We start from the raw sequence: 26,669 nt of genomic DNA, 5'->3' as shown, positions 1-26,669 counted from the left end.
ATTCTGGCACGTGGAACAGCAGTGTTTGCACTTGGAACCTCATGCCTTTGAGTCCAACACTTCATACACTGCACAACATCCTGACCCCTCCCACTGCCTCTTACAGAGTTGAAGAATCATTCCTTCTCTTGCCTTCTAGCTGGGTAGGTGAAACACTCAACAGTGATCACAGTCTATAGGTTGTACACTGCTACACAAAAGTTTAGCCTTCTGTTTGTCACCAAAAATATTAAATTCAAATCACAAGCTGCCCATGCATGTAACCAGTTAAGTACAAAATGAATCATTGTGTTAGGTGAAATGTCATTATAATCTAAAGAGGAGTCCATCATAGACTCTGCATTCTAAGGCAGAATTAGGTGAAGCAGTTTATCTTCTGAAAAGGATATAAACCTTCAAGATGACATAGTAATGGATGATGTCACCCACAATGTAACACCCAGCATTCCTTTAAACTGAAATAGCATATCCAAGCTCCTACCTGATTGGACAGCAGTACCCAACATGCTGGACTTGGTCTCCTCAGGGGGGCATCTTGTCTCAAAAGAGGTTCATCTTGAGTCAGATGGGGTTTGAGAGGGGCCACCCATAACCCATTCTGACCCACCTGCATAACAAACTCCCTGCGGCGTGGGAGGCCTCGCTCTGTGAGAAGCATGTACTCTGGTTCTTTTTCCTTTTTCGCCTGCTGGATCTGGGCCAATCTGCTAATCGGATTCATCCCCTGGCCATACTCTGGGCTGTTCTGTAATGAGGGACAATTAATGTAGAAACAACACATGGTGTAAGTCACAGAAAGGGTCTTGTTAATTCAGAAATTAAGACAAGAAATTACCTTTATGCGACCTAAGGGCTCAGATCTTTAAAAAAAATTTTTTTCAATTAAAGGTGTTTCTGCTTGCTATGAGATTTTTTTTAAGGACTTCTTAGCCAGGTCGACACTATTTCATTATGAAGGCTGAGGAGATAGCATATGGTTATGCAAAAAGACATTCATGCCTTAAGGCACCAAGGTTCCAGGTACAATCATCAGTACCACATGCCAGAGCTAAGAAGTGCTACTTTTCTTTCTCTCTGTATCTCTGATTAAAATAAATTTTTTTAAAAAAATCTTCCTCTAGTTTAGTCAGGGCTTGGTGCTGGGACTAAAAATCCACTGTTTCTGGCGGTTGTTTTTTTTTTTTTTTTTTTTTAATTCAATAGGACAGAGAAACTGAGAGGGGAGGGGAGGTAGATAGGTAGATGATAGATAAGACAGACAGATGATAGATAGACAGATAGACAGACAGACAAAGATAGACATCTGCAGACCTGCTTCATGGCTTGTGAAGTGACCCTACTGCAGGTGGGGAGCCAGGGGCCTGAACTGGGATCCTTCAGCTGGTCCTTGTGCAGGTCCTCACGCTTCATATTATGTGTGCTTAATCCAGCGCACCACCACCCAACCCCCAAAATATAGTTTTTATATCTCATTATGAATAGGCAAGTATCACTGTAATGCCCACTTCAAAAGACTATCCTCAATTTCAAGCATGACAATAAATGAAGACTTTGGGAAAATAACACTATTCCTACGATTTCCCAAAACTGGGTTCCCAAGTTTCATATATACATATATATATGTGTGTATATATATATATACACACATATATATATGTATATATGTATGTTTGTGTGTGTGTATATATATCATGTATGTATAATTGTCAGAAAATTCATGATGCATTTTCATAGAAAAACAAAAACATACGTCTTAATTTGTCCAACAACCTAAACACTTATACACACACAATTTTTTTTTTCTCTTTTTGCCCCTCCACCTCTAGCTAGATAGATGCCTATGCAAAGAACCTAAGAATCTGTTACTACCTAGAGGCTACATTTAGGAGTTTCTTCAGATCTATTAAGATGAAAAGGAGACTGCAGGGGCACACATAGTTGAATGCACATGCTGCCATGTGCAAGGACCCAGGTTCAAGACCCCGGTCCCTACCTTTAGGTAGAAAGCTTCATGACTGGTGAAGCAGGGCTGCAGGTGTCTCTCTTTCCCTCTCTAATACCCCTTCCACTTCAATTTCTCTGTATCTACCTAGTAATCGAATGTTTTAAATATATATAAAAAAGAAATTTAGTAAATAAATAAAAAGGTCATTCTTTTAAGAAAAAGGGAAGTGCAAAATTATGCTATCATCTGTATAGTTTTCTGCAGAAAAGTTAGATTTTGATATAACATGAATTTATACTAACAGTCATAAAAAAACAGGTTCTAGGATTCATAAATGGTCTTTTTACAGTAAGGGAGAACAGAAAGGGCAGTAATATTATTCACCCAAAAATTCAAAAAGGAACTATAAGAAATTAAAAAATCATTAAAATGTTCAAGGCCCAGCAAGACATGGTAGTACCCGGGCACATGGAGAAGGTCCATGGCACTGGACAGAGTTCTATGAATAGTGGAACAGTTCTGTGGGGTTATTGCTGGGGTTCAGTGCCTGTACCACGAATCCACTGCTCCTAGAGGCCATTCCCCACCCCCCTTTTGTTGCCCTTGTTGGATAGGACAAAGATAAATGGAGAGAGGAAGGGAAGACAGTAAGGGGTAGAGAAAGACACCTGCAGACCTGCTTCACCACCTGTGAAGCAACTCCCATGCAGGTGGGGACCTTTTTTTGTTTCTTTTTTTTTTTTTAATTATTTTATTTTTCGTCACTTTTTGAATTTTTTTTTATTTATTCCCTTTTGTTGCCCTTGTTTTTTATTGCTGTAGTTATTATTGATGTTGTTGTTGTTGGGTAGGACAGAGAGAAATGGAGAGAGGAGGGGAAGACAGAGAGGGGGAGAGAAAGATAGACACCTGCAGACCTGCTTCACCGCCTGTGAAACGACTCCCCTGTAGGTGGGGAGCTGGTCCTTGCACTTGGCGCCACCTGCACTTAACCCGCTGCGTTACTGCCCGACTCCCCCCTTTCTTTGTTTCTAAAAGAACTGAAAACAATGAAAACTTCAGCCCAGAAGCAGGGGGGCTGCACTCACCAGAAATCCTGAGGCTTTAAGTAAATAATTTAAAGCAGCAGCAGGAGATAGTTCAGTGAGTAGAGCATATACCTTACTGTATGTTAGGCTCTGGGTTCTATTTCCTGAGGCATATGGCAACAAGCACATTGCATCTCTGTTCTCTCTCTCTCCCTTTCCTCTATTTGGAAGAAGTGTAGGAGAGAAGCAAAAAGAAAAAAATGATAGAATCCTCCACTTCTGGTGCAATCACCAGGTACACAGTCCCCACAAAAGCCCTGGGAAGGGGGCTGTATAGAGTGAAACATGCAGTCCTGCTACCCCTGGCCCTGGACAGCTGCCATCATGTATGTAACTCTATGTTCAGTGAGCACAGTCATCACTGAGATGCAGAAGGCACTTCTGTTCCCCTCCTGCTGAGCTTTGGCTTGTGGTGGAGGGGGTTGGGGGACTGAACCTGGAAGCTCAGAGCCTCTGGCATTCGTGTGCTTCCATAACCATTATGCTATCTCCCCTACCCAGCAGGCACATTCTCGCATGTGGGTGCCTGCAGCTTCTGTGAGTGCTTGCTCTCGCGTGCAGGTGCGCCCCCTGCTGCCAGCTCGAGTGCCTTATCTTTGCTAATGGGGCAGGGGGTGGTGCAGAGAGCTGAGCAAGCACACTGCATCTCTGCAGAACTCTGGGATTCTTCAGTACTAAGGCCAGGTGATTGGCAGATGGCATGCTAAGATACTGGCCGCCTCTTCCTCTAGAGGCATCACTCGGCCCTCTCTACTCCCAGTCCGTGGACTGTGAAAAGATGCTCTCTTCATTCAGAAAGCTTCTTACCCTGACTATGGATTTGGTTTTCTTTTTGATTCTGGGCTTCACTCGCTCAGCTGTAGGCAGGGGTGGCAGCTTCTTCAGCTCTTCGAGCACAGCAATGGCAGCATTCTTCTTTGAAATCTTCTTGCTCTTTCCTTCACCTTCCCCCACAAACTCCCCAACTGACACCCTGGTCAGAAAACTTTTCATGTGGGGTGGGCCACTTTCCCGGGCGACCTGTTTTAGAGGGAAAGACTGAGTGAAAGCGTGACAGACAAGTTATAGGGCACACTTGTTAGCACATCACTTCACGACACACAGGCAAAAGAGCACTGAATGAAGGGAGTTAAGTGTCAATCGAAGAACACAGAATAAACAAGAATGCTTTCTGTTTCCCCTTTTTTATTATTCAAACTTTAGTTAAAATTTCTAGGTCTTCTAAGCCCAAAACAGTAAGACACGGATGGCAAAACACTTAAAATCACCACACTGGCATAGAGGTGCTGGAGACTGAACTCATGTTTAAAGGTAGCACCTTATCCACTGGGCCACTGCCTAGTTGTGCTATTTATCGACCCCTCCCCATCAAAAGAGTTCACCTCCTGCAAGGCTACAGACTTTCCCAAGTTTGTTCAGTAACTAGGAGTCTGTATTGCAACCAGCCAATAGCAAAAAGTAAACTGGCCCATAGTAGCCCAGGAATAAATGCAGCACAAAGAATCTGTTTTTAATTGCTTTCTCTGTGCCTCCAGCCAAACTTGAGTTTATCAAACACTAGATGCTATGCAAATATAAAAAGAAAAAAATTTTAAAAACTTAAGAGGGAGTTGGCTGTAGCGCAGCGGGTTAAGTGCAGGTGGCACAAAGCGTAAGGACCCACGCAAGGACCTGCGCAGAGATCCCAGTTTGAGCCCTGGCTCCCCACCTGCAGGGGAGTCGCTTCACAAGCGGTGAAGGAGGTCTGCAGGTGTCTGTCCTTCTCTCCCCCTTTCTTCCCTCTTCTCTATTTCTCTCTATCCTATCCAACGATGACAATAACTACAACAATAAAACAAGGGCAACAAAAGGGAATAAATATTTTTTAAAAACTTATAATGAAATAAAGTCATGTGCTTATTTTTGTAAAAATACAAAAAAAAATTTTTTTTAAAAGAGAAGGAAGGAAAGAAATAAGAAAAACCAATGTAATCCCTTCCTTATAGTGGACAGGAGGGACTGGAAGGAAGAGGGCAAGATGACACTTCAGAGTGTATCTGAGTAGTTGTGACTTTTAGAATCATTTAGTGTTTTACATATTAAACAAAACACAACTTGGGCTGAAGCTGCTGTACTGCACCAAAGTAAAAGACTGGGGTGGTAGGAGCTTCAGATCCTGGGACATGATGGCAGAGGAGGACCTAGAGGAGGTTGAATTGTTATGTGGAAACTGAGAAATGTTACACATGTACAGACTACTATATTTTACTGGTGACTGAACCCCCCCCCCCCCCGCAAAAAATGCGATGAAAAACACTGAAACTGAGTATGGGCAGAGGCCTGTTTAGTTGAATGGTCACATAATTGCACAAAAGGGGAATAAAAACTGAATTCAACCAAGACCCTTGAAAAGAACAATGGGCCCGGGCCTCAAAGACAGTTCAGCCAGCACAATGCACACACTGCCATGTTGAGGACTTGGTGCTGAGCCATGTTAAGAACACAGGGATACCGTGTGTGGCAGTGGCGAAGCTCTAGTAATGATGGAAACATTACTGTGCTGTCTTTCTGTCAATTCTCTACATGAAAGTTCTTTTTAAAAGGGTGGGACAAGGAAAAGGGAGAAAATATAATGGTCATATGTGAAGCTGAGAAGTCTTAGGTCCAATCCCTGGTTGAACAGAACTCTGATAAAATAAAATAAAATAAAATAAAATAAAATAAATAAAAGTCCAGCAGGAATGGCAGAATAGTAAAATATGCATAAGCACAACCCACCACAGAGAAGACAAAATCAGAAGGCTTTATGAGATTCCAAGACTTTTTTAAAAAAATTATTTATTTATTTATTCCCCTTTGTTGCCCTTGTTGTTTTATTGTTGTAATTATGGTTGTTGTTGGATGATAAGACAGAGAGAAATGGAGAGAGGAGGGGAAGACAGAAGGGGAGAGAAAGATAGACACCTGCAGACCTGCTTCACCGCCTGTGAAGCGACTCCCCTGCAGGTGGGGAGCCTGGGGCTCGAACCGGGATCCTTACGCTGGTCCTTGGACTTTGTGCCACCGCCCGACTCCCAAGACTTTAAGACTTTCTATAAAGTTATGATCATGTCATAGAATGTTGAAGGACTAAACATCTATAGAACAGAATACAGAAATACATCTCCACATATATGGTTACTTGACTTTTGGCAAAACAAAAAAAATGCTTTTTGGTTTTGTTGAGATTCTTTTTGTCTATTTTATTTGCCTCCAGGGTTATTGCTGGGGCTTGGTGCCTGCACTACGAATCCACTGTTCCTGGGGGCCATTTTTTTCTTATTTGGTAAGACGGAAAGAAATTTAAGAGATGCAGGGAGAAGGGAGAAAGACTGACACCTGCAGACCTACTTCTTCACTTGTGAAGTGTCCTCCACCCTACAGGTGGATCAAACCTGGGTCCTTGCACATTGTAAAGTGTGAATTTAACCTGTGCCACTACCTGGACGTGAAACGGGCTTGTTTTTTTTTTTTTTTTTTTTTTAGGACCTGTTACTGAGGCCCAGAAGGTAGCTCAACAGGTAAAGTGCATGTCCCAAAGGGAAAACAAGCAGAACTCCAGATGGTGGAGCAGTGTTTCGAGGTAGCACACTAGTAGTATGCATATCCCAAGGCCCTGGGTTAGTGCCCAGTGTGCAGTTACTTATTTAGGTTCTGGTGGGAACACCTGCAAAGGGAAAGCTTCCTGAGTGGTGGAGCGCTGCTCTCGTCACTCTCCCCTGTGTCTCCTACCCTCTCGAGAGTAAATGGGGGGCGCTCATCTTAGGACGTAAGAATTAACTGTAAGTGGTCCAGAAAATAGCAGTGGACAAAGCACTGGACTCTCAAGCATGAGGTTCCAGGTTCAATTCCCTGGCATCACATGTACCAGAGTGATGTCTGGTTCTGTCTGTCTCTCTCTCTCTCTCTCTCTCTGTGTGTGTCTCTCTCCTCCAATCTTTCTCATTAATAAATAAAATCTTTTTTTAAAAAAAAAAAGAACTTGTAAAACCAAAGTCAAAACTATAACTATAAGGGCAAGGGAGATAGCATAATGGTCATGAAAAGAGACTCTCATGTCTGATGCTCCTAAGTCCCAAGTTCAGTCCCCTGCACCATCATAAAACAGAATAGAGCAGTGCTCCGGTATTAAAAAAAAGGGAGGGCGAGGGGCTTGGGTGGGTTGGAGAGTACATCACTAGGCAATCAAACTTTGGTTGAGTACATGTTACAATGCTCAAGGCCTTAGGTTCAAGTCGACCCTAACCCTTCCCTCTTAATTTCTGTCTCTATCCTAAAAATAAGTAAACAAACGGGGCTGGGAGGCGGTGCCCCCGGGTGAGGGCACATGTTGCAATGTGCAAGGACCTGGGTTCAAGCTCCTGGTCCCCACCTGCAGAAGGAAAGCATTACGAGTGGTGAAGTAGTGCTGTGGGTCTCTGTCTCTCTCTCTCTCTCTCTCTCCCTCTCCCCCCGCCCCCCTCTGCTTCTCTATCTCCTCCTACCCTCTCAATTTCTGGCTGTCTCTACACAATAAATAAAGATTTAAAAATAATTAAAAAGAATTTCATTTAAAAAACTAAGTAAACAAATTTAAAAAATTATTCACTTTGTAAGTCCACCAAGATGGTAAGAAGCAAAGAGGAGAAGGAATGGGTTGTTGAAAAGTAGATGGGGAAAAATTATACCTCTACAACTTTTAGAAAAGATCTCTCCTGTGACACATAATCACTTAAACCCAGGATAATAAAAAACACTTATTCTTCCATTAGCATAAGTAAACACCTTTCATCCTTCTTGTCTGCTTAGGCAGTGAAAGTCCTAGGCATTAGGTCTGGGAAGTTAGGAAAAAGACAATCCTTGGCCTGAGGTGGCATGGTGGCTAAAACAGCATTAAAGCGTCCTATGTGACTGGTCTGAGCTCCTCAGGAGGAGGTGGGCTGCACCACACAGCTTAGCAACGTTACAGTGTGCACTGAGCCAGATGCAAGCCACCACTCACAGGAAGAAGTTTCACAAGTGAAGCAGTACTGCCAAGTATCTCTCTTTTTCTCCCCATCTCCTACTTCTCTCTCAATTTCTATCTCTATCCAAAGTAAAATAAATGACACAGAATGACAGCATGGCTGAAAATTCAGGATCCATCAACATACAATAAACTCACATCAGATATAAAGAGTGAAAGGATGGAGCAAGGTGTTCCAAATAAATAGTATAGAGAAAGGGTAAACTCTTATTCTCATCTTATCAAACAGACCTGCAACCAAAAAAGGTATTAATGGACAGAAATAGATATTATATAATGATGGAAAGATCAATTCCTCAAAAAGATAGAACCATCAAATATATATGCACCCAACATAGGTACATCCATACATACAAAACAATTACTAAAAGACCACCAGGAATGCATTAAACAACACAGTAATAGTAGGGGATCTCAAGACACTATTTATGGCAACACAGAGACCAGCCACTACCACACCACCCTAACCCACCCCTCTCCCTCTGAAAAAGTGTTTTAAAATGAGAGAGCACATAAAATGAGCTTAACAGATACATAAAGAAACTTACAGAGGATACTGGACAACCTAGGAGAAATGGATATATTCTTTTTTTTTTTTATCTTCATTTTATTTGTTGGATAAAGACAGTCAGAAATTGAGAGGGAAGGGGGAGACAGAGAGGGAGAGAGACAGAGAGACACCCACAGCCCAGCTTCAGTACTCCTGAAGCTTTCCCCCAGCAGGTGGATGGAGACCGGGGGCTCGAACCTGGGTCCTTGCACTCTGTAATACATGCGCCCAACCAGGTGCGCCACCACCCAGCCCCCAGATATATTCTTAAGAGTCATACAATCTTCCAAGATTGAAACAGGAAGAAAAGTCTTAACAGGGCAATCATAAGTACAGAAAATTAAAATGATTTAATCAAGTATTCCTAAAAACCACCTTGGAGGTGGCACAATGGATAAAACATTGGTTGTAGGCATGGAGTCCTGAGTTTTATCTCTGTCATTACATGTGCCAGAGTGATAATCTGATTCATTATCTCTCTCTCTTTAATAAATAAATGTTTCTTCCATATGGCTATACTAATGAATGATGAAAAATATTCAAAGAAAAATTAGCACCCTTTTAGCTCAACATAGTTCCAAAAATTGAAGGTGGTAGGGAGATTCCCACATACAATATGAGGGTATTATCATGCTTATCCCCACAGCAGAAAAAGGATAGTACAAAATATATATATATTTTTTTAATTTTTATTTTATTTATTTATTCTTTTGTTGCCCTTGTTGTTTTACTGTTGTAGTTATTATTGTTGTTGTCGTTGTTGGATAGGACAGAGAGAAATGGAGAGAGGAGGGGAAGACAGAGAGGAGGAGAGAAAGATAGACACCTGCAGACCTGCTTCACCGCCTGTGAAGCGACTCCCCTGCAGGTGGGGAGCCGGGGTTCGAACCGGGATCCTTATGCCGGTCCTTGTGCTTCGCGTCACCTGCGCTTAACCCACAGCGCTACAGCCCGACTCCCAAAAAATATTTTTTAAAACACTGATATCTCTGATGAAAATTAATGCAAAGGGGTGAGTGGTGGTGCACCTGGTTGAGCGCATTTTTCACAAGGTACAAGGACCCAGGTTTGAGCCCTTGGTCCCCATCTGCAATGGAAAAGCTTTGTGAGTGGTGAAGCAGGGCTGCAGGTGCCTTTCTCTCTCCCTCTCTACCTCCCCCTACTCTCTCAATTTCTGGCTGTCTCTATCCAATAAATAAAGATAGATAATTAAAAATAATAATAATAAAAAGAAAAAAATGAGGCAAAAGCCCTAAACAAAATATTGACAAATCAAATCTAGCAACACATCAAGAAACTAGAAAACCATGACAATGTAGGATGTACCCAGGACGCAGGGATGAGTCAACATATGCAAATGACACGGTGCTACATACATCAACGAAAAGAAAGAAAACTCCATGGTCCTACGAATGAATAGATACTGAAAATGCATCTGAAAAGATTTAATATCTAGGGCTGGCAAAACAGATCACATGGACAGTGACCACCTGCTTTGCTCAGTGCGTGACATTAATCCCTACTACACTGAAAGGAGCTTCTGTGCTGTGGTTTCTTCATGCTCTCTGTCTCTCTGAAAAAAGTCATCCAGGGCAGTGAAATCCCAGGGATCATCCCTCTGGCCCATGTGTTCATTTATAATAAAAACTCTTAATAAAGATTACAAATCCACAGTGGAAAAAAAGTAAAGCTTTCCCCTTAAGATCTAGATAAGAGAAGGATGTCCACACTCACCACCACTGTTCAAAATAGACCTAAAAGCCAATGCCAGAGAAATCAGGCAAGACATGAAGGGAACCCGAACTGGAATAGAACTGAAACTACTGCCACTTACAAGCGATATAAAGTATACTGTAGGAGGGGACTGGGTAGGGTTACGTGTACGGAGTACTATGCACAAAAGCCCACACAAGGACCAAGGTTCGAGCCACCTGCACCCCAGCTACAGCGGGGACAATTCACAAGCGGTGAAGCAGGTCTGCAGGTATCTATCTTTCTCTAACTCCCCTTTCCCTCTTAATTTCTCTATTCCACAGAATAAAATGGGGGGGGGGTGAGAAAAAATGGCCACCAGGAGTGGCAGATTCATAGTGTCAGCACCAAGTCCTAGCTACTGGAGGCAATTAATAAAGGATACTGTAGGAAACCCCGAAACTCCACAAAAATATAACTAGAAACAATGAAACCCAGTAAAATTTGAAGATACAAAATGAATACATGGAAATCTATTGCACTGCTACATACAATGAGCTGAAGGAAAGGAAAACCAATGAAGCCTTCCACTTAACAATTGCACCCCCAAGGGATAAAAACACCTTGTAGTGTATCTAGCAAAGGAGGTGAAAGGTTTTTACAAAGAAAACTGCAGGACACTGTTAAAAGAAATAGAAAGAGGGATGAAATGGAAGGATAAGCCTTGTTCATGAACTTGAGGATTGAACATTGTCATCACGGCCACCTTACCTAAAGTATTGAGATCCTTACTATTATTGCGCTGTTTTCAATGCATCCCTTGTAGTCAGTTCAATCCCTATCAAAATCTCAAAGGCATTCTTCAAGGAAATTGAACCAAGAACTCTAAATTCTGTATGGAACTGAAACAGGGACAGTTTCAAATAGACACACCTGTGAGAAGAACAGATATCACCTACACTGGGGAGAAATCCTGGAAACCATGGAAGGCGGGAAGGAGACAGTTGGCCACCACTGCCTAAACACTCCAGGCTCCAAGAAGGAGCAAATGGGCCATCAAAACCACTTTCGCCCAGAAGAGAATCCAAAATGACCCTGAGCCTCCTCACATATCTGTATCATGATTAAATAGATCACCACACCATATACCCCTCCTGATTTTCTAAAGCCCTAGAAGATGACCCACCCTTTGGGGATGCCCTTTAGATTTCCTTCATAATTAAACTTTCTCTGTCTGCAATCAAGCTTTCCTTCTCTTTTCTTCTTTTTTAAAAATATTTTATTTATTGGATAGAGACAGAGAGAAATTGAGAGGCAGAAATACTTTTTCTTATTTGTTATTGGATAGAGTCAGAGAGAAATTGAGAGGTAAGGAAGAGATAGCAAGAGAGACAGAGAGACACCTGCAGCCCTACTTTACCACTCGTGAAGCTTCCCCCTGCAGGTGGGGACCAGGAACTTGAACCTGGGTCCTTGTGCACTGTAATGTGTGCGCTTAACCAGGTGTGCCTGTGAATAGTGAAGTAATGTTATGCTGTGTCTTTCTATTTCCTCCTTCTCAATCAATTTGTCTGTCTAATACACACACACACACACACACAGTCTCTCAGGAATGGTGAATTTATCATGCAGGCACAGAGACCCAGAGATAAGCCTGGTGGCAATTTACAAAAAAAAAAATTAGGGGGAGTCGGGTGGTAGTACAGCAGGTAAAGGACCCCGTGTAAAGATCCTGGTTTGAGCCCCCAGCTCCCCACCTGCAGGGGCCAAGTTGTGCAACACCTGGTTAAGCACACATAGTATAGTGCATAAGGACACGGGTTCAAACCACCCACCTGTCCCCACCTGCGGGGGGTTGGGGGGGAGCTTTACCACTAGTAAAGTAGGGCTGCAGGTGTCTCCCTGTCTCTCGCTATCTCTTCCTTACCTCTCAATTTCTCTCTGACTATCCAATAACAAATAAGAAAAAGTATTTTTTTATGACTAGAAACTAATAGGAGTGTACATAAACAATATTCCCACCACCAAAAGACTGTGTCCTATTCCACCCCCAGGAAGCCGAATGTCCACCCTCACCCTCATCCTCATCCTAGGGTTTTTACTTTGGTGCCCTACTCCAGATTTAGTCAGATCCTGCTTTTAGTTTCCCTTTCTGTTCTTCTTTCTCAACATTTTTTTTTTTAACCAGAGCACTGCTCAGCTCTGGCTTATGATGATGCAGGGGATTGAACCTGGGACTTTGGAGCCTCAGGCATGAGAATCTCTTTGCATAACCATTATGCTATCTACCCCTGCCCTCTCAACAATTTTTAAAAGTTTCAACTCTGGGGGCCGGGTGGTAGCACAACTGGTAAAGTGCATATGTTACAATGTGCAAGGGTTTGGTTCAAGCCCCTGGTCCCCACCTGTAGGAGGAAAGTGTTGCCAGTGGGGAAGCAGTGTTGCAGGTGTCAGTCTGTCTCCCCCTACCCTCTCAATTTCTGGTTCTTTTTATTCAATAAATAAAGATAATTTTTTTTTAAAGTATGGTACCAGAACAAAGTAAGGCCAATAGAACATAGAGCACAGAAATAAGGCCACACATATTTGAAATTCTAACCTATGGCAAAGGAGCCAAGACCATACAATGGAGAAAGGAAAGCTAATGCAAGAGATGGCGTTGGGAAATCTGAACAGTCACATGTGTAAACATGAAACTAGTGGTCTGGGAGGTGGCACAGTGGATAAAGCACTGGACTCTCAAGCATGAGGTTCCGAGCTCAATCCCTGGCAGCACATGCACCAGAGTGATGTCTGGTTCTTTCTCTTTCCACCTATCTTTCTCATTTATAAATAAATAAATAAGATTTTAAAAGTAAAAATGAAATTATATTATTTAACACAATACAAAAAATTTAAATCAGAAGGAATTAACCATCCAATAGAAAAAAATTCTATATTTTGAAATCAGAAACATATCTGAAGATTCAACCTCACTGACAAGGGAAGAAATGGGGGGGGGGAGATCACTCTAAATTTAAAAGTTTTTGAATGACCTACCTAATAAAATTAGAAATAAAAATAAGGAAAAAATGGCTGCAAGGTGGAGTGGATTGGAAGTGTCAGCACCAAGCCTTAGCAATAACCCTGGTTGCAATTAAAAACAACAACAACAACAACAAAAAAAAACCTGGGCCCGGGTGGTGGCACAACTGGTTGAGTGCACATGTTACAATGCACAAGGACTTGGGTTCAAGCCCTCCAGTTCCTACCTGCAGGGGGGAAAACTTCACAAGTTGTCAAGCCCGAGGCTCCTAAGTCGCAAATTCAATTCCCCACACCACCATACGCCAGAGCAGAGCTGTGCTCTTGTGGAAAACAAACAAACAAATAAAAAAACCCAGAAAGCATTCCTAAAACATTTGTCTTTATATTTTATTTATTTTCCTTTTTGTTGCCTGTGTTGTTTTTATCACTGTTGAGGCTATTACTGTTGCTATAGATGCTGTGGTTAGATAGGACAGAGAGAAATGGAGAGAAGAGGGGAAGACAGAGACGGGGAAAGACAAGACACCTGCAGACCTGCTTCACCACCTGTGAAGCAACCCCAATGCAGGAAACCCAGGGGTTTGAACCAGGATCCTTATGCAGGTCCTGGCACTTTGCACCATGTTTGCTTGACCTCCTGTGCTACCGCTGACCTCCCAGCCCCCAATTTCTTCTATGTAAAGATACCCAAACAGTTAAGACACAGAACACATAGCAGTTGCTGTGATGTCTCTCTCTGTGTTTCTACATTAAATCCTAAAAAGGAAAGAGGGGTGGAGGGATGGAGGGAGAGAGAGAGAGTGAGTGAGTGAGTGAGTGAGTGAGTGAGTGGTGGGTGGATGCATGAGTGAATGAGCACAAGAAAATTCTGCCAGGTATGGCAGAACCACACAGGTGCAAAAAGCCCAGCACGCTGCTTTTCCCCAAAATATCTTTACAGACTGGAAATGTTTATTGAAAAGATTTATTTGTTTATCTCTGAGAAAGGGGCAGCAGAAAACCAGAACATCACTCTGGCATATGCAGTGGGGGTGGGGGTGGGGGTTGGGGTGGGGATGGGGGTAGGGGAGTGGGGAGAGGAAGCTTGAGGTCAGGACCTCATGTAGAAGATCCTGTCGGGGCTGGGCAGTAGTGCAGTGGGTTAAGTGCACATGGCACAAAGTACAAGGACAGGCTTAAGGATCCCAGTTCGATCCCCTGTCCCCCACCTGCAGGGGGGTGGCTTCACAAGTAGTGAAGCAGGTCTGCAGGTGTCTATATTTCTCTCCCCCTCTGACTTCCCCTCCTCTCTTGATTTCTCACTGTCCTATCCAACAACAATGACAGCAATAACAATAATAACACAACGATAAATAACTAGGGCAACAAAATGGGGGGGGAAGCCTCCGGGAGCAGTGGATTCGTAGTGAACTTGTGTTGTTGGCACTGAGCCCCAGCAACAACCCTGGAGGCAGGAAAAAGAAAAAAAAAAAAAAAAAAGATCCTAAGTTTAATCCACCGTGCCACCATCCAACCTGCTATAAACTCAACACTGTATATTAAAATAGAACTTTGCATAAACAAAGATGGAAATCTAAAATTTTTATTGTTTATTAGATTAATGTGGAAGGCTTTTTAAAACTCTACCCACACTCCTCTAGTTACCAGTCTCTGAAGGAAACACTAAACGTACCTTATTTTCCATTTTGACAACTGTTAAGTACTATTTTTAGACAAAAAGCCTCCAAAACAAAGTTTTGTTACTATTTTTATTTTTTTATCGACTTCAAGATTATTGCTGGGGTTCAGTGCCAACAACACAAGTTCACCAATCTTGGTGGTCTTTTTTTTTTCCCTTCTTTTCTATTTTATTTGACAGAACAGAAAGAAACTGAGGAGGGAGGGGTGACAGAGAGGGAGAAAACCCTGCAGACCTGCTTCACCACGTGAAGAGCCCACATTGCAGGTGGGAGCAGGAGCTCAAACATGGGTGCACCACCACCAGGCTCCTACAAAGGAGATTTGCTTTTCTTTTTATATAAGCACAAAGAGGCAGAGAGCATGAAAAAGACCACAGCACTGAAGCTTTCTCCAGTGTGGTGGGGGCAGGCTTGAACGTAGATCATGTACATAAAAGTAAACTATTTCTTTTAATAATTACCGACAACGCTGGGGAGATACAGTACAGAGGATTAAACAATACTTTTTTTTTATGTCTGAAGCCTGGAGTTCCCAGAATTACTCAAAGTCAGAATTAAATGGTGTTTTGATTAAAACAACAGGGAAAAAGAAATAACTTGAGATTTTTTTTTTTCTTCTCCAGGGTTATCACTGGAACTCGGTACCTACACTATGAATCCACTGCTCCTGGAGGCTATTTTGTCCCTTTTGTTTCCCTTGTTGTTTATTGTTATTGTTGAATAGGACAGAGAAATCAAGAGAGGAGGGGGGAATACAGAGGGGGGAGAGAGAGAGAGAAAGAGACACCTGCAGACCTGCTGCATTGCCTGTGAAAAGACCACCCTGCAGGTGGAGAACCAGAGGCTGGAACCAGGATCCTTATTCCGGTCTTTGCACTTCGTGCCCTGTGCATTTAACCCGCTGCGCTACCACGCAGCCTCCAGCTCAAGACTTTTAAGAACCACTTAATCTGCAGGGTAAGAGATCCTTGAGCATCTTATTAAAACAGTGATGCTTCTCTCTAGGAGAATAAATGCAACATCCGTCAGACCATTTGAGGAGGACCCCTGAAATGCCCAGTGGTCAATGGCTGTCTGTAAATTCAAGGGTCCCAAGGGTCAGAGAAAAAATCCACTGGGTAGGAACTGGCCTTCCATGCATGCAACCAGGTTTGACTCCCAGCACCACAAGGGAATGGCGTGGCAACAGGGGAAGTTTTGGTGCTGTGATACTTGTATCTGAATGAAATCGCTGTCAGGAAGCATCACTAAATGGGTGGGATAGACTCCTAAAAGAAGTGACATATTATTCTGTTAGAGGCAAGGATAAAACCTTAAATATTGAGGTTACAATATTATCTAGGAAAAAGGAATTTAATGAATGTCAACAAAGTTTTATAATAGAGTTATTCATGTAAAATAGGCTTACCTCGAAATTCACAGGCAAGTTTCGTTTAAGTGCAATCTCGAACACTTGACTTATTTCAGATTTATTAAGATTTTCTTCTTCGGATTCTCTTCCATTCATCTAAAGGAGGAGTAAGTATTTACACATTAACTCTCTGTTTTGTTTCGGGTGGGGAGTGTGGAGATAAGACAGAGAGAAGTTGCAATGGTGGTACAGTGGATAGAAGCGCTGGACTCTCAAGCATGAGCTCTAGAGTTTGATCCTGAGAAGTACGTGTGCCAGAGTGATGACTCGTGTTCTCTCTCTCTCTCTCTCCCTCCCTCCCTCCCTCCCGCCCCCCCTCCTCATACCTTTCTCATTAACAAATAAATAGGAACACTAAAAATAAATTTAAATTAAATAAACATTGAAAAAGAGACACGGAAAGAAACTGAGAGGGTAAGGGACAGAGAGGAAGAGAAAAAAAGACACCCACAGCACTGCTTCCCTGCTCACGGAAGCTCCCCAAAGGTGGTGACCATGGGCTTGCACCTCGGTCCTTGCACAGTAATGTGCCCGGTTACAGACCAGGCCACCACCTGGCCCCACAGTAACTCTTATTAAAATCACCAGTATCCAAGCAATAACAAGAAAACATTTAAAGCACCAAATTGAGTTTAGGAAATAGCATAATGGCTATGAAAACACTCTCATGCCTGAGGCTCTATGGTCTCAGGTTCAATCCCCTGCACCAGGGATAAGCTGTGCTCTTAGAAAAATAAATTAATAGGTGGGTAGATAGATAGATAGATAGATAGACAGACAGACAGACAGACAGACAGACAGATAGGTAGATAGATAGATAAAGTCAGAAAGGCAGAGAAACAATGAAAGAGACTGTAGCACTGATGTGCATAAACAAACCATTTGGCCAGTCCAGAGCACTGCTAAAATTATACTATCTCCTACAACCTACCCCAAAGAATTGAAATAGGAAATCAACAGTTACTTCTACACCAATGTTCTTATCACCTTGATTCACTACTAGAAGGTAAATCCAACCCCAACACCCATTAACAACTGAATGGATAAACAAAAGATGGAATACAATAGAATGCTGTTCAATTTTTAAATGGAGGGGGAGAAGTAGCACAAAGGTTATGGTTTATTTCTGAAGCTCCAGAGTCTCAGATTCAAACCCTGTCACCTGTCCCCAAAACACCAAAGTTAAAGCTGAGTAAAAATAAACAAAGGAATTAGATACTAAAATATACTTTAACATGAGCTCTGAGTACATAATAAATGAAGTTTAACAAATATTCACTTAGTATGAGTTATTTAAAACAAGTAAATGCAGACACAGAAAGTAGACAAGAGGTCACCAAAGGCATGGGCTAGAGGTAAAGGGGAGGTTACCGTTTGTTTGTTTTTTTAATTTATTTATTTTCCCTTTTTATTGCCCTTGTTTTTCATTGTTGTTGTAGTTATCATTGTTGCTGTTGTTGATGTCATCATTGTTGTTGTTGATGTCGTCCCCAAGGATGGGAACTGAGTTGAGAATAGTAAGTAGTGATTGGGATGGGAGGGCTAAGATGCTTGCCCAGACACTGAATGGGGTTGATCCAGGTGAGAGGTAGTGGAAGGAGAGGAGGGGAACAAGTCTTTGGACTTGGGGTCTGCCTGGGCCAGTAAGAGACATGACCATGAACAGAAGTGTCAATAGGCAGCTGTTGGGAAAAAGCCCAGACCAGCCTGAGGCCTTGCACTTGCCAGCCCTGCAGACCCTACTGTGCACAGCAGGGAGATCTTGTCAGGTCCTTTGACACTTCCTACTATTTCCTCTGTGGATCAGGGAATGGGCTGTCAGATAACAAGCTGAGACTTGAGGTGGAGGCATTTCGTAAACCCTTGTAAGCTACACACCTTTGCGGGATCTTAGGGATTAAAAAAATAAAAAAAAATAAAAAATATTTATTTATTCCCTTTTGTTGCCCTTGTTTTATTTTTGTAGTTATTCTTGTTGTTGATGTCATTGTTGTTGGATAGGACAGAGACAAATAGAGGAGAGACAGAAAGAAGAGAAGAGAGGAGACACCACAGCATAGCTTCACTACTCAGGAAGCTTCCCCTTTCCACATAGTGCTTCCATGTGGGGGCTAGAGGGTCGAACTCAAGATTCTCATGTAGGTGTCTATCGCCATTCCTATCTCCCCTTCCTTCTTAATTTTTCTGTCTTGATCCAACTAAGTATTCAAGAAGAAAGGAAAAGAGGTTTAAAAAAAAAAAAAAAAAGCTGGGGAGTCGGGCGGTGGTAGCTCAGCGGTTAAGTGAACATGGCGCAAAGCGCAAGGACCGGCCTAAGGATCCCGGTTCAAGCCCCCAGGCTCCCCACCTACAGGGAGTCGCTTCACAGGCGGTGAAGCAGATCTGCAGGTGTCTGTCTCTCCCCCTCTGTCTTCCCCTCCTCTCTCCATTTCTCTCTGTCCTATTCAACAACGACAACATCAACAACAATAACTACAATAGCAATAAAAACAAGGGCAACAAAAAGGAAATAAATAAATATTTTAAATCTTTAAAAAAAACTGGGCTTAATTGATACTGAATGTTAATGAAGATTAAGATGTCCAAATTTAGGGGTTTTTTAAATATATACTTATGGGGGGAAGAAAGGAAGCAGAGGATCACTCTGGCACTTGCAATGCAGAGGATTGAACACGGGGCCTCGTGCTTGAGGGGCCTAGGTCTTATCCATGGTGCCACCTCCTAAACCTCTAATTTTAGTTTTAATACTACCTAAATATATACCTGTCCCAGTGAAAATGAAAACAAAAGTATTTACTTTACCAAAATAGCATTAAAAAGTCTCCAAACAGCAATTTTCCCCTTAATCCTACCTTCTGCCACTACTCCCTAAAAAATACATAAATAAAACAACTTCCAAGGTAAAAATTGTGATGTATGGCAATAGAGTATACACTATACCATGCATAAGGGTCTGGCCACCACAGAGAAGCACCAAGTAAAGGAGAAGCTTCCTGAGCAGTGGAGCAGGGCTATGATGTCTGTGTTTCCCACTCTATCTAGAAGAAAGAAAGAAAAAGAGTATGCTGGGGCAGTGAAATTGCATACATGTGAGGCCCCAGCAAGGTCCTGGTGACACCCCCCCCCCCCCCACACACACACACACACACACACGAGAGACGGTTTTATATAAACAAACAAACATAGGAGTGAGGGAGAGACACGTCAGCACCTTTAGGGTCCTAGTACATGATGGACCTAAGTTAGGGTGAGAGTGTTGTGCGGGCGCCTATCATGGTGAGATGAGAAATGTAACCATGTTTCAACACTAGTACTGTAAACTACTATCCCCCCCAATAAAACAGAAAGCAGATACAATACCACAAATACACACACAGAGGAATGCTCCAGATCTTCGTTTCCCCCACTCTATAGATTTTAGGCTTCCTTTCATGGCCATGAAACGAAATCTACCACAATCTGGTATGCCCTAGATAGATGTACACATTTCACTGATCACTGACCTACTAACAGACTTTAATCTCCTGTTTTTCTCTATTAAGCATATCCTCAAAATTTCCTGCTCCTAATAACTCAATAAATACAAGTTATCTTTTAGTATATATACTTGTTATACCTCAGTGCAAGTATGTGGTCAGCAAAATAGCTCACTTGGATAGTCTGCTACTTCGCCATGTGCATGATCAAAGTGTGAGCCTGGCCTCTACCAAGCTGAAAGAAGCTTTGGTGTTTTGGTCTTGGTCTCCTTTTCCCCCCACCCCCATACATATGAAGATGTTCCCAACTCAGGGTCTTTGCACAATCACATCCTCTGTTGAAATATTTTCCCCTGCTCTTTCAAAAATCTTTAATCTCAGTTTAAGAGACATTTCCTCAGAGTGTAACTCTGAAAACACCATCTTTACTTTGATCCAAAGGAAACATTTTATACCTTCAAAGTACCTGTTACTTTGTCATCCTAGCATGTACTGCACTTTCTAAAAACACCAATCAATATTGGTATATCAGTTCCACTCAACTATAATAGAACTGCTATTTTCATCCAGGGCCTAGCACAATGCCTTTGATCAAGGAACTAACTATATCTGCCTTTGTAGTAGAAACATTGATTACTTTCATGTGGCAAGTTTCAGAATCATTCTTTAATTTAAAAATAAAATGCATTACTGGTAAGGGAGGGCAGGGATAGATAGCATAATGGTTATGCAAAGAGATTCTTGAGTCAGAGTCTCCAAAGTCTCAGGTTCAATCCCCTGCACCACCATAAGACAGAGCTGAGCAGTGCTCTGGTTAAAAAAAAAAGGGGGGGGGGGGAAATAGCACAATGGATAAATTGTTGGACTCTTAAGCACGAGGTCCTGAGTTTGTTCCCCATCATCAAAGGTGCCAAAGTAATGCTCTGGTTTGTGCTGGTTCTCTGTCTCTCTAAACTTTTAAATTTTTTAAATACCATAAAAATGAGTAAGATGAGTGGTCCAGGAGGTGGCGCAATGGATAAAGCATTGGACTCTTGAGCATGAGGTCCTGAGTTCAATGCCCGGCAGCACATGTACCAGAGTAATGCCTGGTTCTTTCTCTCTCTCTCATTAATAAATAAGTAAATAAAATATTTTTAAATGAGTAAGATGAAAAAGCTTTTAAGTGTGGTCTGGGAGGTGGCATAATGGATAAAGCACTGTACTCTCAAGCATGAGGTCCTGAGTTCAGTCCCCAGCAGCACATGTACCAGAGTGATGCCTGGCTATTTCTCTCTCTCCTCCTGTCTTTCTCATTAATTAATAAATAAAAATCTTTAAAAAAAAAAAAAAAAAAAAAAGAAAAAGCTTTTAAGTTATCTTCCAAACATGTCTCACTTTATCCCCAGCAGCACCCATTCACTGGGGGTCTGGCAAAACCAAGGGTCATCTTCTCTAGGAAGGAAGCCAGACATTATATTTATTGCTTCCAAGAAGAAGTATTGTTCTACTTAATGATTCTCATTTCTGAATTAAGGCCAGTCTTTTAGTCTCTTTTCTCCCCCCAATCCCCTCAATCTCTCCCCACCTCCCTCTCTTCCTTCCTTCCTTTCTCTCTTTTCCCATAAGCAGAGCACTGCTCTGCTCTGATGGAGGTGTGGGAGACTGAACTTGGGACAGGAGCCTCAGGCATGAGTCTTTTGTAACAGCCATTATGCTATCTCCCCTTGTCCTTTGAGTCATTTCTAAAGCACATTAAATTCATCTATTTCATGTTACATAGAACTAAAATGGAGTAAAGGAGGAGGAAACAAGAGGACAATGAAAACACAGCCCAAGGAGTTGGGCAGTAGCGCAGCAGGTTAAGCGCACGCGGTGCAAAGCGCAAGGACCAGCATAAGGATCCTGGTTCGAGCCCCTGGCTCCCCATCTGCAGGGGAGTAGCTTCACAGGCAGTGAAGCAGGTCTGCAGATGTCTGCCTTTTTCTGCCCATCTCTGTCTTCCCCTCCTCTCTCCATTTCTCTCTGTCCTATCCAACACAGTGACATCAATAAAAATAATAACTACAACAATAATACAAGGGCAACAAAAGGGAATAAGTAAATAAATATAAAAATATTTTTAAAAAGAAAGAAAACACAGCCCAGAAGAACATGCCTACCAATCACTGAACTGGTCATAGTCAACTTCAAGACACTAAAAGAACTTTCCCTTTTCAGCAACACTGTGGGTACTTCCAAGGAAAGTCAAAGAAGGAACCATGGTAAGACTCAGCGCCTGTGGTTCCCAATCCCTAGATGTGATTTAAAATTACACTTAAGAACTCATTAAAAAATGAAGAGAAGCTAGATTTCTGGGACTTACCCACATCTTACCTGTATTGGATGATTCTACAGCAGACAACCCACATACCAATGTTCAGTGATTATTTAACAACTGCTGACTAGAAGGAACTGAGGAAAAATACTCCATTGACTCCAACTAGATTAGCGTCAAAGTCAAGACAAAAAAGTTTAAAATGTCCAACCAAAGTAACTCAAATTGAGTCAGCATGTGCATTTTTTTTTTTTTTTTTTTTTTGCAAATTTTGCATGTGCATGACCCAGGTTCAAGTCCAGCCCTCACTACTCTGAAGGAAGCTTTGGTGCTGTGCTCTTCCACAACTTCTGCCTGTTCCTCCCTCCCTCTCCCCTCCACTCACTCACTCACCAGAGCACTGTTCAGCTCTGGCTTATGGTGGTACTGGAGAATGAACCTGCAACCTTGGAGATGCATGCATGACAGTTTCCTTGCATTACCATTATGGTATCTATCCCCACCCTGCCACTCTACTTCTTTATCTGATAAGTAAATAAATGAGTAAATATTCATGTTAAAAAGAGATTACAGCATTTTAGTATTTACCCAAATGTTACCAGTGAGAAGCTCTTTGTTAATTTTTGTTTTAAAGATTTATCACATGAGATACATATATATGGGGGAGAGAGATCGATTAAGTAGATAGATGGGAGGGGTAGGAGAAGAGACAAAATAGGACCAGAACAGCACTCTGGCATGTGGTACAAGGGACTGAGGTCATGCTTCCAAGCCCCAAATTCTATTATGTCCTAGGCCTGTAATCTCATTGTTTTTATTTCACTAAATCTGCTTCTAAGTTATAGACCATTCTCTTTGATTTGGTTCTTAATGAGCCCTAGAACAGATCATGTCTGGTAGAATTTGTTTGACTGCCGAGGAAATGAAAACACATTACTACCAAAGACAAATAGTGCCCTCTTGTGTGGTCAATTATGAAATCACAGATCATCCTGAGTTGGGACAAAAGGAAAGGAAAGACTTCAGCAAGGACACTTGCCAACAACCTGCTGAGGTTCTTACCTATCATCTATATTTAACCCAATGATCACAAGGTAGATCTTGTGTGGAAGACATTCTCTGTGAACTGAGGAAAAAGTCAAATGTCATTCAGATGGCATTTTCTGTTTTGAATAGACAGAACCATGAAATGTCAACATTTACTATTTAGTGGGTTATCTCCTGGACTTTTGTTATACTAGAGATTACACAAATACTTCAGTCCTTTAACAGCATGGAGTAACTGAATACCTAAGACCCATATTCATATTTAGTCACAAGACGCTAATATCCTATTTCTTTCTTTTTATTTTTTTAAATATTTATTTACTCCCTTTTGTTGTCCTTGTTGTTTTTTATTGTCATAGTTATTATTGTCGTTGTTGATGTCATCACTGTTGGATAGGACAGAGAGAAATGGAGAGAGGAGGGGAAGACAGACGGGGAAAGAAAGACAGACACCTGCAGACCTGCTTCACCACCTGTGAAGCGAACCCTCTGCAGATGGGGAGCCCCGGGCTTGAACCGGGATCCTTACGCCTGTCCTTGCGCTTTGTGCCACCTGCACTTAACACACTGTGCTACCGCCCTACTCCCTCTTTTTCTTTTTTTTTGCATCCAAGGTTATCGCTGGGGCTTGGTGCCTGCACTACAAATCCACTGCTTCAGGAAGCTATTTTTTTCCCTTTTGTTGCCCTTGTTGTTCATTGTTTCTGTTATTTATTATTATTGTCATCGCTGTCGTTGTTGGATTGGACAGAGAGAAATCAAGAGGAGGAGAAGACAGAGAGGAAGAGAGAAAGATAGACACCTGCAGACCTGCTTCACCGCTTTTGAAGCGATTCCCCTGCAAGTGGGGAGCCTGGGGCTAAAACCAAGATCCTTGAGCCAGACCTTGCACTTTACACTATGTGTGCTTAACCCACTGTGATACTGCCAACCCTCTTTTATTTTTTAAAAGATTTTATTTATTTATTTATTTATTTATTTATTTATTTATTTATTTATTTATTTGAAAGATAGGAGGAGAGAAAGAAAACCAGACATCACTCTGGTGCATGTGTTCCTGGGGACTGAACTCAGGACCTCATGCTTGAAAGTCCAGTGCTTTATCCACTGTGCCACCTTGTGGACCACTCCTTTTTCTTTTATTAAACCACAGCACTGTTCAGATTTGGTTTATGGTGGTGCAAGGGATTGAGGTTGGGAATTTGGAACCTGTTTGCATAACCATTATGCTATCTACATTTACCCCAGAAATGAGATTCTTAATACTGTGAATATATTAGATAGACAGATATTGTATGTATAACGGTGGGGTGGTGTGTGTATTTGAGGTGGGGGGATTGTTACTGGTTTTGTTTTGTTTTTAAAAAACACAGAGTGGGAAGATGGATAAGAAAATACAACCCAACAATATGCTGTCTACAGGAAACCCACCTAACTCAACAAGACAAACACAGACTTAAAGTGAAAGGATGGAAAACTATCATACAAGCCAATGGCCCACAGAAAAGGGCAGGAACAGCTATTCTCATATCTGACAAAACAGACATTAAAATAGATAAGATTAAAAAAGATAGGAATGGACACTACTTAATGCTCAGAGGATCAGTCAATCAAGAGGACTTAATAATTATTAACATCTAGGCACCCAATGAGATGCCATCTAAATACATCAAACTTCTACTGAAAGAGCTACAACAATATATTAACAGTAACACAATCATAGTACGGGACTTCAACACCCCACTCTCTCAACTTGACAGATCATCCAGGAAGAAAATCAATAAAAACATAAGGGAGCTAAATGAAGAGAGAGATAAACTAGAACTATTGGACATTTTCAGAGTCATTCATCCCAAGAAACTGGAATACACATTTTATTCAAATCCACATGGGTCATTCTCAAGGATAGACCATATGTTAGGCCACAAAGACAGCATCAGCCAATTCAAGAGCATTGAAATTATCCCAAGCATCTTCTCAGACCACAGTGGAATTAAACTAACACTTAACAATCAACAAAAGATTAGTAACAGTGCCAAAATGTGGAAGCTCAACAGTACACTTCTTACCAACTTCTGGGTCAAAGAGGAAATCAAGGAAGAAATCAAAAAGTTTCGAGAGTTCAATGAAAATGAAGACACAAGGTATCAAAATATTTGGGACACAGCTAAAGCAGTTCTAAGAGGGAAGTTCATAGCTATACAAGCACACATTAGGAAACAAGAAAAAGCACAAATAAACAGCCTGATTGCACATCTTAAAGACCTAGAAGAAGAACAACAAAGGAACCCTAAAGCAACCAGAAGGACAGAAATCACTAAAGTTAGGCCAGAAATAAATAACATTGAGAATAGGAAAACCATACAGAAGATCAATGAGAGTGAATGTTGGTTCTTCGAAAGAGTGAACAAATTCAAAAACCTTTAGCCAGACTCACAAAACAAAAAAGGGAGAAGACCCAAATGAATCGGATACTAAATGAAAGAGGAGATATCACAACAGACACTGCAGAAATTCAACATATTATGCGAGGCTTCTATGAACAACTATATGCCACCAAGCTAGAGAACCTGGAAGAAATGGACGATTTTCTAGATACCTACCAACTTCCAAAACTAAGTCAAGAGGAAGTGGATAACATGAACAGGCCCATCACAGCCAATGAAATTGAAACAGTTATCAAAAATCTTCCCAAAAATAAAAGTCCTGGAGCAGATGGTTTTACAAATGAATTCTACAAAACCTTCAAAGAAGAACTAATACCTCTACTTTTAAAAGTCTTCCAGAAGATTGAAGGCACTGGAATACTCCCTGCCAGCTTCTATGAAGCCAACATCACCCTGATACCAAAAGCAGACAGGGATACAACCAAAAAAGAAAACTACAGACCAATATCTCTGATGAACATAGATGCGAAAATATTGAACAAAATTCTAGCCAACCGGATACAGCAGTATATCAAAAAGGTTGTTCATCATGACCAAGTAGGGTTTATCCCAGGCATGCAAGGTTGGTTTAATATACGTAAATCAATCAATGTGATCCACCACATCAACAAAAGCAAGACCAAAAACCACATGGTCATATCAGTAGATGCAGAGAAAGCCTTTGACAATATACAACATCCCTTTATGATCAAAACACTACAAAAAATGGGAATAGATGGAAAACTCCTGAAGATAGTGGAGTCTATATACAGCAAACCTACAGCCAACATCATACTCAATGGTGAAAAACTGGAAGCATTTCCACTTAGATCAGGTACTAGACAGGGCTGCCCACTATCACCATTACTATTCAACATAGTGTTGGAAGTTCTTGCCATAGCAATCAGGCAGGAGCAAGGAATTAAAGGCATACAGATTGGAAGAGAAGAAGTCAAACTCTCCCTATTTGCAGATGACATGATAGTATACATGGAAAAACCTAAGGAAT

General features: G+C 41.7%; 1 protein-coding gene across 12 annotated transcripts in view; it reads right to left on the bottom strand.

Moving 5' to 3' along the window:
• Nucleotides 1–26,669, bottom strand: part of STAU1 (staufen double-stranded RNA binding protein 1) — a 100,052-nt gene that overhangs the window by 9,215 nt on the left and 64,168 nt on the right. For 10 of the 12 annotated variants that reach the window (XM_060185699.1, XM_016194930.2, XM_060185724.1 and 7 more), the window contains 3 exons: nucleotides 16,413–16,511; nucleotides 3,841–4,071; nucleotides 608–745 (listed from right to left, as the gene is read on the bottom strand). In XM_060185699.1, the coding sequence (XP_060041682.1) occupies nucleotides 608–745; nucleotides 3,841–4,071; nucleotides 16,413–16,511 (468 nt within the window). The remainder of the gene's footprint in view (nucleotides 1–607; nucleotides 746–3,840; nucleotides 4,072–16,412; nucleotides 16,512–26,669) is intronic. The other 2 variants (XM_016194931.2, XM_016194932.2) reach the window with 2 other exon arrangements.

The sequence above is a fragment of the Erinaceus europaeus genome, chromosome 1 (assembly GCF_950295315.1).
Source record: "Erinaceus europaeus chromosome 1, mEriEur2.1, whole genome shotgun sequence".
Lineage (NCBI taxonomy): Eukaryota > Metazoa > Chordata > Mammalia > Eulipotyphla > Erinaceidae > Erinaceus > Erinaceus europaeus.
Note: the sequence above shows the minus strand (reverse complement) of the source record. Positions and strands in the feature narration are given on the sequence as shown.